Source organism: Trachypithecus francoisi, unplaced genomic scaffold (genome assembly GCF_009764315.1).
Source record: "Trachypithecus francoisi isolate TF-2019V2 unplaced genomic scaffold, Tfra_2.0 Lachesis_group13, whole genome shotgun sequence".
NCBI classification, from domain to species: domain Eukaryota; kingdom Metazoa; phylum Chordata; class Mammalia; order Primates; family Cercopithecidae; genus Trachypithecus; species Trachypithecus francoisi.
In genome coordinates, this window is record NW_022681458.1 from 976,322 (window position 1) to 990,922 (window position 14,601).

General features: G+C 56.8%; 1 protein-coding gene across 1 annotated transcript in view; it reads right to left on the reverse strand.

Annotated features, from left to right (window-relative positions):
* CROCC2 (ciliary rootlet coiled-coil, rootletin family member 2) overlaps positions 1–14,601 on the reverse strand; it is a 79,258-nt gene that overhangs the window by 6,779 nt on the left and 57,878 nt on the right. Inside the window, exons 23-28 of the mRNA XM_033229530.1 lie at positions 13,873–14,010; positions 13,398–13,755; positions 12,983–13,167; positions 11,924–12,044; positions 11,122–11,255; positions 1,464–1,613 (exon numbers count right to left, since the gene is read on the reverse strand). Coding sequence (XP_033085421.1) covers positions 1,464–1,613; positions 11,122–11,255; positions 11,924–12,044; positions 12,983–13,167; positions 13,398–13,755; positions 13,873–14,010 — 1,086 coding nt within the window. The remainder of the gene's footprint in view (positions 1–1,463; positions 1,614–11,121; positions 11,256–11,923; positions 12,045–12,982; positions 13,168–13,397; positions 13,756–13,872; positions 14,011–14,601) is intronic.

Below are 14,601 nucleotides of genomic sequence, written 5' to 3' on the forward strand. Positions count from 1 at the left end.
GCCTCTCAGGTGCTGGGGAGGGGGTGCTGTACATAGCAGGTGCCTCCTTGGTGGGCCCAAAGAGTGATGGCTGGGGTGTGGGCTCTGAGAAGCTCTGCCTGCTTCCTGGAATGCCATTTCCTCTTTCTGGGGCTGTCTATCAGTCAACCTGGCGGCTGTGCACCCCTCATCTCCCCGTGAATGGCTCTGCTACCTCAGGTTTCATGCGCGGGAGCTGGGTCCACGTGTGGCCTGGGGGCTGAGCTCAGTGGTCAGGATCACTGGATCACGCACCCACCAGCAGGGTGCCTTCACCCGGCCTCACCTCTGCAGCCCACCTCTGGACACGGTGGTCTACATTTGTCTGACCTTTTGGTTCCGAAACCCTGTCTTGCACCCGGGAGGCCAGGGGATGACAGGACTGGGTGAAGACCATCACTTCACCCCTTGACTACTGAGCTCTTCCTGGTCTCTCACCCTGTCTGCCCAGGCCCTACCAGGAGCTCAGTGGCCACTGTCCCTGCGAGCTTTGAGAGGGGAGGTTGTGGGGCACCTGCACAGGCTGGCCCACCTGTTGCTCCAGCCACACCCCAGGGGAGGGGCGATCTCCACCATAAGCAGGGACCTCTGGGGCTCTGGGGTGCGCGGTGTGTCAGGTCACTTGGTTTCCAGCAAAGCTGGGCTCAGACACTGGAGACAAAGCCAGGGTTGTGCCCCGACCCAAGGTGCCTGCCCAGGGAGAGTCAAGGCAGGGCGCACACGACACCACTGGTAGGTCTGTAGCCACCTGCGGGCGTCCGGACCCTGAGCTTAGTGCCACCCCGCCGGCAGGTGAGGACAGAGAAGCCTGCGTGGGCCAGCGCCTCGCCCAGCCGCGCCCGTGCGGATCCCCGCCGCGAGCTCCTCCCGCCTCTCTAAGGACCACCGCTGCCGCCTACCTGTGCGAGCTGAGCGCGCAGCGCCGCGAGCTCCCCCTGCAGACGCGACCGATCGGTGCGCAGCGCCGCCGTCTGCTCCTGCAGGACGCGCGTCTCTGCCTGCGCCTCGGCCGCCTCCTGCCCCCGCTGAGCTGCTGCGGCCGCCAGAGCACCTGGGCCGGAGATGCTGGGCGTGGGCCAGGGATTGGGAGGGCCCGAGTTTCTGAGAGCAGGGTCGTTCCATCTAAGGCTGGCTCTGGCCTCAGCTTATTTTCTCCTAAACGGCGTGTCCACAGCTGACTCCTCTGTTGTAGGAGTGCTTACTGACGGCAAGAAATCCAGCCCCTGACTCCCTGTGGGCCCCTCCAGCCTCAGTTTCCCCATTTGTCAGCGGGGGACTGGATGGTGCCTGGGTCTCTGCAGGCCTGCACACTTGCCTCCAGCATCTTTCTAGGCCTCCCTTCATGCTGAGGGGCTGATTCTGCAAAGGACCACAGGGCCTTGTCCCTGTATGCCTGTTCACCGCCTCCTGGTGACAGTGTGCCCTGCCCTCCTGGGCACCCTCACCTGTCGCAGGGGTTCCAGCGATCCCTCAGCCTCCTGGCACCTGTGCTCCAAGTTGGTGAGCTGCTCCTCCAGCAGCTTCCCCTTCTTGGCCAGGTCTTGATTGTGCCTCCTGCTCTCATCAAGGGCCTGGTGCAGCATGTCCAATTGCTCCTGGGGGAAGGAGACACAGGGCCCACCTGGAGACAGTGGGGGTGGGAGGCCCTGCAGTGAAACTCTCACCTCAGGGCATCTGCCTAGACTGTCTGGCAGGACCGTATCACTGGGATGAAAACAGCAAGAACGTGGTTAAGAACAACCTGAAGTGTGTTGATCAGGCGGTTGTGTTTGCAATGTAAACCAAAGGTGTGGACCCCCAGGAAGCCCGAGATGAAAGTCCTGGGGGTCTGGTCCAGCGTGGGCAAAGGTTCAGGCTTGGCAGGTTCTCTGCTGCAGCCAGTGGTCTCAGAGGGCACATCAGTGGCATCCCTGCCCTGCCTCCAGCTTTGGTGACTCCTACTGCCCTTGGGATAAAGCCTGAGGTGACCCTCCCCAAGGCTCCTGGAGCGTGTTCGGCTCAGGCCCTGCTTGCCCCTTCTGCCATCACACTGTGTGTTCTCCTGCTTCGGCCCCCACCTGGGGACATGGCTAGTCCCATACTGAGCTCAGGAGCTCCAGAGCCCATGAAGGTGGGACGGCCCATGATCCCCGCTGTGTCCCTCGCCCCTGCGCCCCCTTCTCAGCCCCTCTGCCATCAGCCTGTCCAAACCACCATTACCCACTTGGGACCAGTGACAACCCTTCAGTTTCCTCACTGTCCCCAGGTGCTGCCCCATGACGGCTGAGGGTGCATTTCACTTGAATATCATCGGCCATACCACTGCCTTGCTCTGGGCCTGTGGTGCTCCCAGCTGCCCCCAGGACACTGCCCGGGGAACTCACCACCACTTCAACCACGTGCACCTGCTGCCCTCTGTGCATAGCCTTCCCCGTGGCGCCCCCATCCTACACTGCCGCCTTCTCCTCCTGCTTGCAGGAATCCCACCTCCCTGTCACCCCAGGAGGGAGGATGGCACCCGTGAGGTCCCCTGAGCCCCAGAGCTGGCAGCTGTTGGGCCTTGAGAGGCCCCCAGACGTGTGAAGGAGCTTGCAAGGCATCTGTCACTGGAAGCTTGCTGACTGCAAGTTGGCCTGATCAGGTCTTGATGAGCCCCCACCCTTGCACCTTCCCGAGGGTTTTGTGGGAGAAATGGCTAGCTCCTTCTGGGGTGGCTGGACTCTGAAAACACTTTTTTTTTTTGGTCCAACACTTTGTTACTTTAAAAAAGGAAAAGAAGGAAGACAATGCTTGCACCTCAGATTGTGATGCGTCACCCTCTGTGCAATTTTGAAAATGATAATATTCTATATAATTTTCCAGTAGAAAAGCAGAAGTTTTCTTCAAATATGGCTTAAATATTTCATGGCAGTTTTAAGAGGTCCCAAACCTCTTGTAATGACTCAGCTTTTATGGAATTTGAATGAACCGTAATAATTGAGTGGTTCTCCTTTAATGCACAGCCCCACTGGCTCCAGTGAGTTGCTGTCATCTCTTGTGTCCCTTTGGCTCTAAATCCTGATGCTGTGTGAGAGTCAGGCTGTCAAAACAAACCTTGAAAACGTGGATTTGGTCTGAGAGTTTTAGTAGCTGCAGGAAAGAACCCTAGCCCTTCTCCCCCAGAGCTGAGTGCTCAGGGATGAGCCTGGGCTCCAGGGGCTCCTACCCTGGAGCCGGAGCAGGGGAGAGCCTGGGCTTGAAGCCAGCATGCGGAGCTCCAGTGTCAGTTTCCCCATCTGGGGCGCAGGTATGAGGCAGCGTCACAGGGGTCTTGTTGGGACCAAAAGAAGGCTGGGGCAGGGTGTGATGGTTCGTGCCTGTAATCCCAGCACTTTGGGAGGCTGAGATGGGCAGATTATCTGAGGTCAGGAGTTCGAGACCAGCCTGGACAACACGATGAAGCCCCCCCGTTCCTACTAAAACTACAACCAATTAGCTGGGCATAGTGGCGGGCGCCTGTAATCTCAGCTACTTGGGAGCCTGAGGCAGGAGAATCACTTGAACCTGGGAGGCAGAGGTTGCAGTGAACCAAGACCACGCCACTGCACTCCAGCCTGGGCAACAAGAGCGAAACTCTGTCTCAAAAAAAAAAAAAAAAAAAGACTGAGAGGATGCTGTGGACTCTGAGATGCCCCCAGGGAAGCTGGTACAAATGAAGGGCTTGCATGGAAGGCTGGGAAATAGCTGAACACAAGCAGAAGGGACAAAGGCCTCCTTAAGCATCCTGCCGGCTGCACAGAGGAGGACAGGGCAGGCCACAAACACTCGCCAAATCCATCCTTTGGGCTCTTGCAATTGGGGTCCTCAGTCTGATACCCATTTATCCACTGGGCAACGATGGGCCAATTCGGTTGCCCACTGGCAGGTATCCCCTGGGCTCCCTGCACTGGCCAGTTGCCCCATCCTGCCCTCAGGCCAGTCACAGGACAGAGTTAGCTCTGGACAGTCCTCAGATACAAGGGTGTCGGAGCTCTTCACTCCACACAGTGGGACTCTGGGGCCAGACAGACGGCAGGGTCTGATGCTAGTTCATGGTGGCAGGGCCTCCTCTGGACTGTGGCCTGCCCTGCCGCCTCTGTATCTGTTCTGCCAGCCTCTCCTGCTTTGACCATACTAGCATTATAGCCTGTGGTACTATTCACTTTCAAAATTTTCTTGGAAAATCTCAAACATCTATTCTTTCCTGTAAACTTTGCAATCAGCTTGTCCAGTATTCTCTAAACACATCACAAACAAATAGACAAAACCAAACCAAAAAAGCAAATTACCGACAAACAACTGACAAAGTGGGAGCATAAACAAAGATCCACCCAGAAGCTGATCAAAAGAAAACCGTCATCCCTGCCCAAGCCACAGCCTCTCCAGGAAGATGACATAAGCAACCAAAAGTGGCACAAACACGCACTCATGCTTTCAAATAACCCTCGTATTCAAGAAGAAATAAAAATGAAAACATCTAGAAAACTGGTAAAAAGGAAAAGAACTCACATCAAAATCTGATGGGACACATACCAAACCACAATTAGGGAAAATAGGATCACATTAAAAGCTCTTACTATTGAAAGACAAAGCCCAAACATAAATTACTTATTCCTTTCAAGAAATCAGAAAAATTACAACAAAAAGAGAGTGTTGGCTGGACGTGGTGGCTCATGCCTGTAATCCCAGCACTTTGGGAGGCCGAGGTGGGTGGATCACTTGAATGTAGGAGTTCGAGACCAGCCTAGGCAATATGGTTTAATACCATCTCTACAAACAAACAAACAAAAATACAAAAGTTAGCCAGGTGTAGTGACATGTGCCTGTAGTTCCAGCTACTCAAGAGGCTGAGGTAGGAAGATTGCTTGAGCCCAGGAGGTAGAGGCTGCAGTGAGCCGAAATCATGCTACTGCACTCTAGCCTGGGTGACAGAGCGAGACCCTCAAAAAAATTTTAAAAAAGCAAACTAAAAATAAAAATAGAGTGTTTATAGAAACAAAAGCCGAAATCAATAAACTAGACTAAAATAAAAGAAGAGATAAATTGATTCTTGAAAAGAGGAATAAAACATGAACTGCTGGCAAATCAGGCTAAGGGAAAGAAATCTCCAACACGAAGGACAGAAACAGCTATACCTCCACATGTAAATAAGGCACAACTATGTATATAAAGCAGGTGTAACTGCTGACAAGACCATTTATATAACGAAGGTGATGCTGAGCAGATGTATGTGCAGGTCTTTGGCAATGTACTGAACGTGTAAGATGAGTTATGCTCCCACAGCACAAAACTGACCCCAGAAGAAATGGAAAACTAAAACAGACCCTTGACAGAAAAGAGATTGGAAAGGGAATTCAATTGTATTCTTTACAATGACAGGAGCTGCGGAATATGTACAGGGAAGTTCAGTGAACCTTTCAAGAAAAGTTATTTTGAGTGTTCCAGGTGATGGAAGAAATGGAAAGCCCACCAATTCATTTTATAAAATAATAAAATTTTCTTAACACAAATCTGAAAAATATGTCACCATAAAGGAATTACAGATGCAAAAATTCTTGACAAAACACTGAGAGAAATCAAGTCCGACTGTGGCTCAGTGTCTACCTTGTGGACCCCACCAGCCCTAAGCTGCTCTGCTAGCTTTGGGCATATGTGAACCCCAGAAACTTTTAGAACCTGTGACTGATGCTGAGTTGAGCCCCCACAGGCGGGTGAACTCCAGGGCTGGCACTGGGGAGGTGGGGAGCTGGTGGGGTGGGTGTGGCATGTGGGCACAGCAGGGGAAGGAGGCCTGGGCAAGAGTGCAAGGACGCCATGAGCTTCCCTGAGGAATGGAGGCTGTGACCAGGCGTCAGTCCAAGGGTGGCATGGGGGGCCTTTCTGAGCCCACATGAGGCTGTGGGTGATGCTGGGTGAGTGCCAGGCCTCCCGCCTGCTTGGAGACCTGACCAGCTACTTGGGCACTGCTGCTGCGTTCTGCGCGTGTCCTGACGCCACGGGCTGGTCCTGCATGGCTGTTTTATCAAATTCCCAGGGTAGCCTTGGAAACGGGGAGGGATTTGCTCTCAAACAAGAATCTTACTGTTTGCATAGCACAGCCTACCATTTAATTAGAAAAATATGTTTTTAATTAACTTTCTCTTGACAAACACATTGGCTTATGTGAAACAGGGGAAAAACCAATCCATGAAAGTGAAAGAAGTTGTGTCAAATGCAGAGCTGGCTCTAGACTGTGCTGGGAGCTTGGCAGAGCCAGGAGAGGTGCCAGGCCTGCCCTACTGGACCCTAGCACCCCCCTGGCTCAGCAAGGGGCACGGGGCAGCAGGGAGCATGGCTGTGTGTTCCCAGCCCCCTGGCTGGCTAGAAAATTTCAACCCTGAACTCCCTGCTTGGGTTTGCTGTGTGTCAAAAGTGGGGGCCTCTGGTGACTTAGGTGTGTCTGAATCCAGAAACCCACCACAATGACCAATAGATCACAAAAAGTTGGGAAAAACTTTCCTCAGAGCTGGAGACCAGGGACTTGGAGGACTCCCGAGGGCAGATGAAACCAACTTGCCTAAAAATAGGTGAAAGAGTGATTGCCAGAATTATAAGAAAACATTGACACAACAATGATAGATTTTAGCACATTTCACTAAAAAAGTTGAGCAAATTCTAGACCAAGCAGAAAAATGCATACAGACAAAGGTTGATCAATGTCAGAGGTGTCCTCTGCACAAGTGGGACCCCCGTACCCCCATACCCTGGCTCAGAAGGGGGAGGACTGGAGGGAGCTGCAGGGGTGTTGGGGAGGCAACTCTATTCCACCAGGACCTCAGGAAAGAGGGTTGCTGTGGCTGGGGGACCCAGGGAGCCCTCCATCCATGTGAGGCAAGCAGCTGGGGAGGTGGAGGACACCACCAAGACTGTGCACCAGAGAGCACACCCCCCACCCCCCCGGCCCACTTCGGGAACAGAACAGCTCTGGGAGGGGCCAGAACTCCACTACTGGCTCCCTACACTCCCCAGTGGCTCCCTGTGGCTGCAGGATCTTGGAACCCTTCTCTCTGCCTTCCCTTTGAGCCTGAAATATTAGGATGGGGACACATAAAGTCCCTGACGGGCTCCTCTCCACTCCCAACTTCAAACAAGGCTAGAACTCTTTTCTTTAAAGACACGCAAAGGTAAAAAAATCATAAAACTAGTGTCTACTGGGGTTTGAGAAAATAAAGTCAATCTGAGGAATCAGATCTGAGAGTCTCTAATTAAACAGAGAAGTGAGCTACTGACACGCATCAGAAGATGGTAACTGGCGTTCTCAAGGTGAGGACAGGGCAGGGGTCTCGAGGTGGACAATCCAAAATGAAAACTGAGGCCAAAGGAGGCCGCTGTGGGGGCAGGAGCAGCAGATGAGATGCGGCAGATCCTGAGATTAGCTGAGTAGGAGGAGTAAGACCTGAAATTCTCCTGGGAGCTTGGGGAAAACTGAGATGAGAAGGAGAAATTCAAGACTGAAGCCAGGAGGACAGGTACAGGGGGTCAGTATTGGGATGCTGAGAATTCCAGGACAAGAGAACGGAGAAGAGGGAGAAGGAGAAGATATGTTTTTTTTTTTTTTTTTTTTTTTTTTTTTTTTTTTTTTTTTACAGTGGAAGGAACCTCTGTAAACAGAAGGTAGATTTGATTCTGCAAGTAGGGAGGGCTTGCCAGGGTAGGTAAAAATAATGAAAGGGGCTGACATGCCCACATTTTGGTGACATTTTTTAATTTCAAAGACATGGAGGCCTCTGGCTGCCGCTCTGGAAAGAGTCCTGATAAGAAAAACACAAAGAACCCAGGGAATCCGCACATTTCTTGAACCCATCTGAACTCAAGGTCAGAGGCAAACAAGGAGTCCAGAATCAAACGAAAACCAGGCCCCTCCAGGAGAGATGCCATGAGCGGCCCCAGCCATCATACCAGAGGCACGGAATTCACCAAAGCTGGTAACACGTTGCTTGGACCCATGTGGCAGGCAGAGCCCTCAGAGGGCCCCATGAGCTCTGGCCCCGACGTTATCCTGTGATTACATTGGATTCAGGCCAGGGGACTTTGTGGACGTGAATAGTTGACTCTGAGTTAAGCAAAGGGTGACCACCCAGGTGGGCTTCACCCACTCACGCACGCCCTCGGGTGTCGGCAGAAGGGAGCCGTGAGGTGTGAGGCACGTGGAGACGGGCGGCGTGGGGTGCAGGCGCTGCTGCCACCCTGTGAGGCAGCCGAGGAAGCCCTGGGCTAGGAGTGGGGAGCCCTTGGTTGACCGCCCAGAAATGAGGCTCAGCCTGACAACGCAAGGAGCTGGACTCACCACCCTGGGATAAGCCAGGATGCCGCCGGAAGCACCTGGATGAGCCCAGAGGAAAACTCTTCCCTGGGGCCTTGGGTGGCCCAGCCCACCTCATGACTGTGAGACCCAGAGGGGAGATGCCAGTCACACCATGCCAGGCTTCTCACCCATGGGACTGGGGGCTCAAAAGTGGGGTTAAGTCTTCAGTAATTTGTTGCAAAAAGTAGTGCACCAGGTATGGGCTGCTGTGGGTAGACAGCCCTGGGGTCCGCACACACCAAGAGAAGTTCAGCCTACAAGCAGGAAAGCCCAGAGCCCCCCTGGGGGGCAGGTTTGGAAAAGAGGAGTGTCCAGAGCAGGCAGTTCTAAGGAACGAAAGTCTTAGCTCCTAGGGCACAGGTGGAAGCAGTGCAGCTGGGGAGGGAAGGGACAAGGCCCACGGTCGCCGGAGGGGCAGGGTGCTGTCCTGGGCCAGCCATAAGAGGCCCTGGATGCAAATGCTAAGGGAAAAGAGGATGAATTAATCATCCCTACCATGCAAGACAGGACAGGCAGGAAAGACACACGGAAAGGAGAAAGTGTCCTATCAGCAACCTAAGGAAAAACAGAGCATGGGTTACCACAAAACTTCTACGTGGGACAAATTCCCCCAGAAGAGGCAGAGACACTAAGGTGGGATTGAAACCAAAGCCAGGCCGATGAAATGAAGGTTGAAAACACAAACACCAAAAAAGCAGAGGCCAAGAGGAAGACAAACAGCAGTCACAGGACATGCAGGCCACTCAGGAAAAGTTAACTGAGAAACTTCGAATTCGAAGAGTCAAGAAATCTAGAAGTCAAATACCCTTGGAAATAGGGTATTTTTATTTCTCCTTGGAAATAAAAGGAGACATTGACAAAAAGAATTGTAGTGGGAAAATTCAACACATCATCCTTAGCTTTGATAAATTCAGGAACTGGATCAAATGTGGCCTATTTGAATAATGCATTTGTAAAGGTTGACTTCAAGGTCTCTTTCAGAACCGGGCACGGTGGCTCACGCCTGTAATCCCAGCACTTTGGGAGGCCGAGGTGGGCAGACCCTTTAAGGTCAGGAGCTCAAGACCAGCCTGGCCAAAATGGTGCGAAACCTGTCTCTACTAAAAATACAAAAAATTAGGTGTGATGGCAGGTGCCTGTAATCCCAGCTACTTGGGAAGCTGAGGCAGGAGAATCGCTTGAACCTGGGAGGCGAAGGTTGCAGTGAGCCAAGATGGTGCCACTGCACTCCAGCCTAGGTGACAGAACGAGACTCCATCTCAAAAAATAAAATAAAATAGAAGGCCTGTTTCAAAATGTGTAACCTGTGAACAGAGGACGTTATTTCTGAACGCATGTGGGAGGCATACATGTGACTATACGTATAAAATGAAAGGCTGAGCTTGGCCCGGCTCAGCCCGCTTCAGGTCCCCGGACTTGTTAGGTCCCCCCACCTCCTGGGCATCTCACAAGTCCCGACCCCATCCCTGGCCAGGCCGCCTGGGTCTTTCCGCAGACGTCTCTAGTCTTCCTGCCCCAGCACCGGAGGGGTCTTTCCAAAGCAGAAATTTCCAAGCTTCTGGCTAATGAGGACCCTGCTCTCTGCAGCCTGGTCTCTGCTCTCTGCCCCTCCCCTCTCCCCTGCAGGAGCCACCTCCTCAGAGGCTCAGGGCCTTTGGGGGACTCAGGGCCTGCCTGCTAGTCTGAGTGCTAACAGCCCTCTGGGGGCCTCTGAGGGCCACCAGGCTCCCAGGCTGAGCCCTGCGTGGACCACGGGTGGCTTCTGCAGTTGACCTCGGGGTCGAGGCCTGGCCGGCTACCCTTGCGGCCCTTCTGCCAACCTGCAAGGCTGTTCTTCCTGATGGCTCACCCAGGCCTCCCTCATTGGAGGGACACTTGGAGAGGAGTGGCTCCCCGATCTCTGTGCCCTGTCCCCTCTGCACTGTGCGGGCTCCCTCTTTCCAGAATGGGTTGGGGGACGCCTGGGGGCAGTTGCCCTGGGGAACCTCAGCCAGACACGCTGTTCCCTGGCCGCTGGGGCCTGCAAGGGAGCGCTCTGGAGCGGAACAGCTGTCCCCTGGTCCAGTCCTGACAAGAGAATCTCAGGACACCCCAGGGGCTGTTTGGACCTGTGGGGCTGGGCTGGGCCTGGGGCTCCCCACCAGCACTGAGAACCAAGGCCTGGGCCAGGCCTCCATCCACTCCGGCCTGGCCATTCCATTTCCAGGCCCAGGCTCCTCACCTGAAAACCTCAGACCCAGCGGCCACCTCCCCAGCACAAAGCCTGGCGTGTAGGGATGTTGACTTCAGCCCTTCCTGAGAGACCCCTTCTGTGTCTGAGTGACACAGAATGAAAAGTGGTCTTGGAGCAGGACATGTGACCCCATAAAGAGCCCCAAGGTTGGGCCAGGGCCACCCCTATGCCTGCCAGTGTGGCCTCAGCAAGAAGGAAGGGCCTGGACTTGGGGCGCTGCGCTCCCAGGGCCAAGTCCTCAGTTTTCCCAATCTGTAAAACAAGGGCTAGAACCACTTTAAAGACAGCTCTGCTAAGGACAGCCCCAGTCCTGATGACCCCAAAGCCGCCTGCCACAACCCAGCCTGCACCTCTGCCCCAGGGCCCCGCTGGGCTGGCCCACTGGCTCCAGCCCTGAACACCCAAAGAAGCCCTTGCAGACGCCCCTCTCCCACCTCCCGACCCTGTGGAATTCCCTGCAGGGTGTGAGGGTGACCAAGAGGCCTTGTTTTTGTGCCCCACCTGGGACCCACCCTGCCGCCTGCCCCACCTGCAGCCGCCGCTTCTCCTGGCCTGCTGCACGCATGCTCGCCAGGTGCTCCATCTCCAGCCTGCGGAGCGCCTCCTTCTGCAGGGCACGCGCTGCCTGAGTGCTGCTCAGAGCACCCTCCACCCGGCGCCGGCCTGTAGGGCAAGCAGGGTGGCTCGAGGGGCTCCCACGCCTCTCCCAGGTCACAGGCAGGCAATGCGAGGCTTTGTGGACTTGAGTGACTGGCTCCCACATGGGGGTGCGGGTCCATCCTCACAGCTCAAGGGTCCAGGGACGGTCCCAGGGTCCGGCTTCCTGTGTCTGGACTCTGGACCTCCTCCCCACCCATCCTTCCCTCCTGCCTCTTTCCTTTAATTAAGGGGGCAATAAGCAGAGAAACTTGTGTGTGTGAGGCAGTGGGGGGCAGAAGGAAGGGGCCTCTCTGAGGGGGTGATAAGGGGCAGGGCCTGTCCGGGGAGAGCCTCATGGCTGTCTGGGGGAGAGGGTGCCAGGCAGAGGGCATAGCCCCGGCAAAGGCCCCCAGTGGGAACTGCAGGAGGCCAGGGTGGGGCAGGGGTGCAGAGGATGCTGGGGGCCAGATCGGGAGGGCCCTGAGGGGCCTGTGGACGTCACTCCTCTGTTCTGGGGAAGTCACTGCTGAGAACTCCGATGCCAAGTACTGGCCCAGCCTCGCCAGGCCTGGTGGTTTGGGTGTTGTCCCCAGGCTCCCTTCCCACCCAGGGGCTGAAAGCTTATAGCTGGCAGCAGTGGGGACATGGTGGTGCCACTCCCAGGGTGGGCGGGGCAGGGCAAGGGAGGTCACCTTCTTCCGCCTCAGCCAGGGCTTTCTGCAGCTGCCCCACACGGCTCTGGGCCCGGGCACACCTGCACTCTGCCTCGCTCAGCCGGCTGCTCAGGGTTGCCATCTGGACACGGGAGTCATCCTGGGGAGAAGGACTGAGGTCAGTGGGGGCAGCCCAGCGGGCGGGTGGAGGGCCGAGGTGTCTGCTAGAGGGTCGGGGCCAGCTGGGGCCACTCACAGTCTAGCCTGTGGTGTGCAGGGCAGGGCAGTGGGTGGGGCGGGTCGTGGGCTCAGGGAAGGTGTGGCGAAGGTGGTCCCACGGGGAAGCTGAGCTGACCTGCAGGCCTGGGGAGGTGGAGGTGCCCACTGGGGCTGGGCCTGAAGGGTCCAGGTTTCAAGCACAGGTGTGGTGTGGGAAAACTGCCAGGTGGTGGCCCACAGCCTGTGGTCAGGGGGACCGGCAGGGGCTGCCCCAGCAGGACTTGGGGCTGAGTGCAGACGGGACCCTGCCCCCTGGGGCTGGCAGCGGTGGGAAGGTGGGTCCGAAGGGAACGAGTGTGCACGGAGGACCCCGGCCAGGGCTCAGGGCCTGCCTCTGTTTTTCCCACAGTCCTGCCCACCACAGTCCCCTGCCCACTGTCACCCAGCGATTTGGGAGGGGGCCGCTCACGGGTGGTTCTGTGGGAGCCCTGAAGCCAGGAGCAGCCCCTGGGGAGTGTGGCCCCACAGGAGGGGTCTGCGGGAGCATTGAGGGGAGCTGGCTCTGCCCTGCACTTGCCGTGGTAACTCTTCAGGGGTGGCATGAGCTGCAGAATGCCCTGCCCTGGGCCCTGGTGGGTGTCGCAGCAGGGCCTGGCTCTAGGGGCTTTTCAGCCTGGTCTGAGGAAAGGGGCAGCCCCCAGCCACCCGAGGCATTTGGGTTTGGGGGCTGTGGTGGTACTGGTGTTTAGCACAACAAACAGGATAGCCTGGACACTGACCCTGAGACCCAGGGACGTGCGGATGGGTGGACAGCAGGTATTCTTCCCAGAGACCCCCAGGGGGTGCCGCCGTGGGTGGGAGAACCCCAGCCCCCATTACCCGCTCCCGCTGGGCTTCCCGGAGCTTCTGCACAAAGTCCCGCAGGACGTCCTGCACAGTGGCCACATCCACAAGCTCTGAGCTGCGGCCTCCGGGTGTAGGCGAGGGCCATCGGAGGGGCGAGTGGGGCCTAGCTGGGGGGCTGGCACCCTGGTGCCCAGGGAGAGCCTGGGAGCCGTCGGAGCCTGTGGGAGGTGACAGCGGAGAGGTTGTGGGCAGGAACACAGTGACAGATACTCGCCCTTCCCCCTTCCTCTCTGCTGCCCCAGCCATGGGAGATTGAGGAGCCAGTCGCAGGCTCCTACAATCGCCTGTCCAAGTCCCTCACTGTGTGAGTTGCGAGGCCTGAAAGAGAGGTGCCCAGGCACCTCTGAGCTGGGACAGGGGCCAGCCTGTCTCCACTGAGGACTCTGACCTTTGGTGGTGGAACCAGGCTGCTCCGGGGAGACCCATGGGCTCTGTCTCCAGAGCCCCAGGCCCTGGCGGAGTGTGGAGCACAGCCGGCCCAGCTGGGCCTCCGCGTCCCGCCTTGCACCCTCAGCCTGGGCCAGCTCCTGCTCCAGGCTGTGGATTCGGTGACAGGCCTGGTCCAGGCGAGCCTGGAGAGCATCAGCCACAACGCTGGCTTCCTGCAGCTTCCTGGTGACACTATGCAGCTCTGCTCGGAGGGTCTGCTCAGCCCCCCGGCTCTCATGGAGGTGCTCCTGGAGCCGCTGTCCATGGGCCTTCCCTGCAGCCTCCACCTCTGCCAACTTCCTCTGCAGCCCCAGGACCTGTAGGAGGGATGTTGGGGTGCGCCCATGGGAGACAGTGAGGAAGTGGGGTGGGCCTCCGCCCTCTGCTCCCCGACACCCAGCTCCTTCCCTTCTGAGCACAGGCAGCCCTCCCACCTCCTTCCAGGCACCCTCGCGCTTGGCCTCCGCCTTGGCTGCCTGCCTCCGCAGCTCCAGCACCTCCTGCGAGCATTGCACCTGCAGCTCATGGGCCTCTCTACTCCTCCTCTGGTTCTCAGCCTTTAGCGTCCTCACCTGGGAGCGTGGGGCCACATGGACAGGGTCACTGGTCTCTGTGCTGGAAGCCAGGCAGCCTCCCTGCCTCCTGCCTCCGCTCGCACGTCCCTTGAGGGCAGCTGGCCACAGTCAAGGAGTCTTGGGCTGAGCTGTTCCCAAAGGGCCTTGCCCTGGGAGTTGTCACCCTCAGCCACTCTGCAGACACCTACCTGGGACCTCCTTGGAGGACCTGGGACAAGGAGGAGGCTCAGGTGGGGCAGGGTAGGCACTGATTAGGGAGTGTGAGCAGTGTCTGGGGTGCACTGGAGCCAACTGCCCCGAGGCTGCCATGATGGGAGGGAGCCAGGCCTCTGGGAGACCTGGCTTGCCAGCACCCTGCCCTGCAGAGGCCAGGCCTCCTCTCTAGCCTGCCTGAGTTCCCGAGCGCCTCGGGAAGGTGTTACATGTAGGATACTTCCATGTGCTGCTGTGCATGGCTCCCTTCCTCCTCGCTAGAGCATTCCTGGTTTTGCCCTCTCCAGTCTTGTCATCTGTGCCCCATGGGCACAGACCCAACCACAGACCCTGTGAGCCTGAGCAGGGCACGGCCCAAAGTCTGGGGACAGAGTG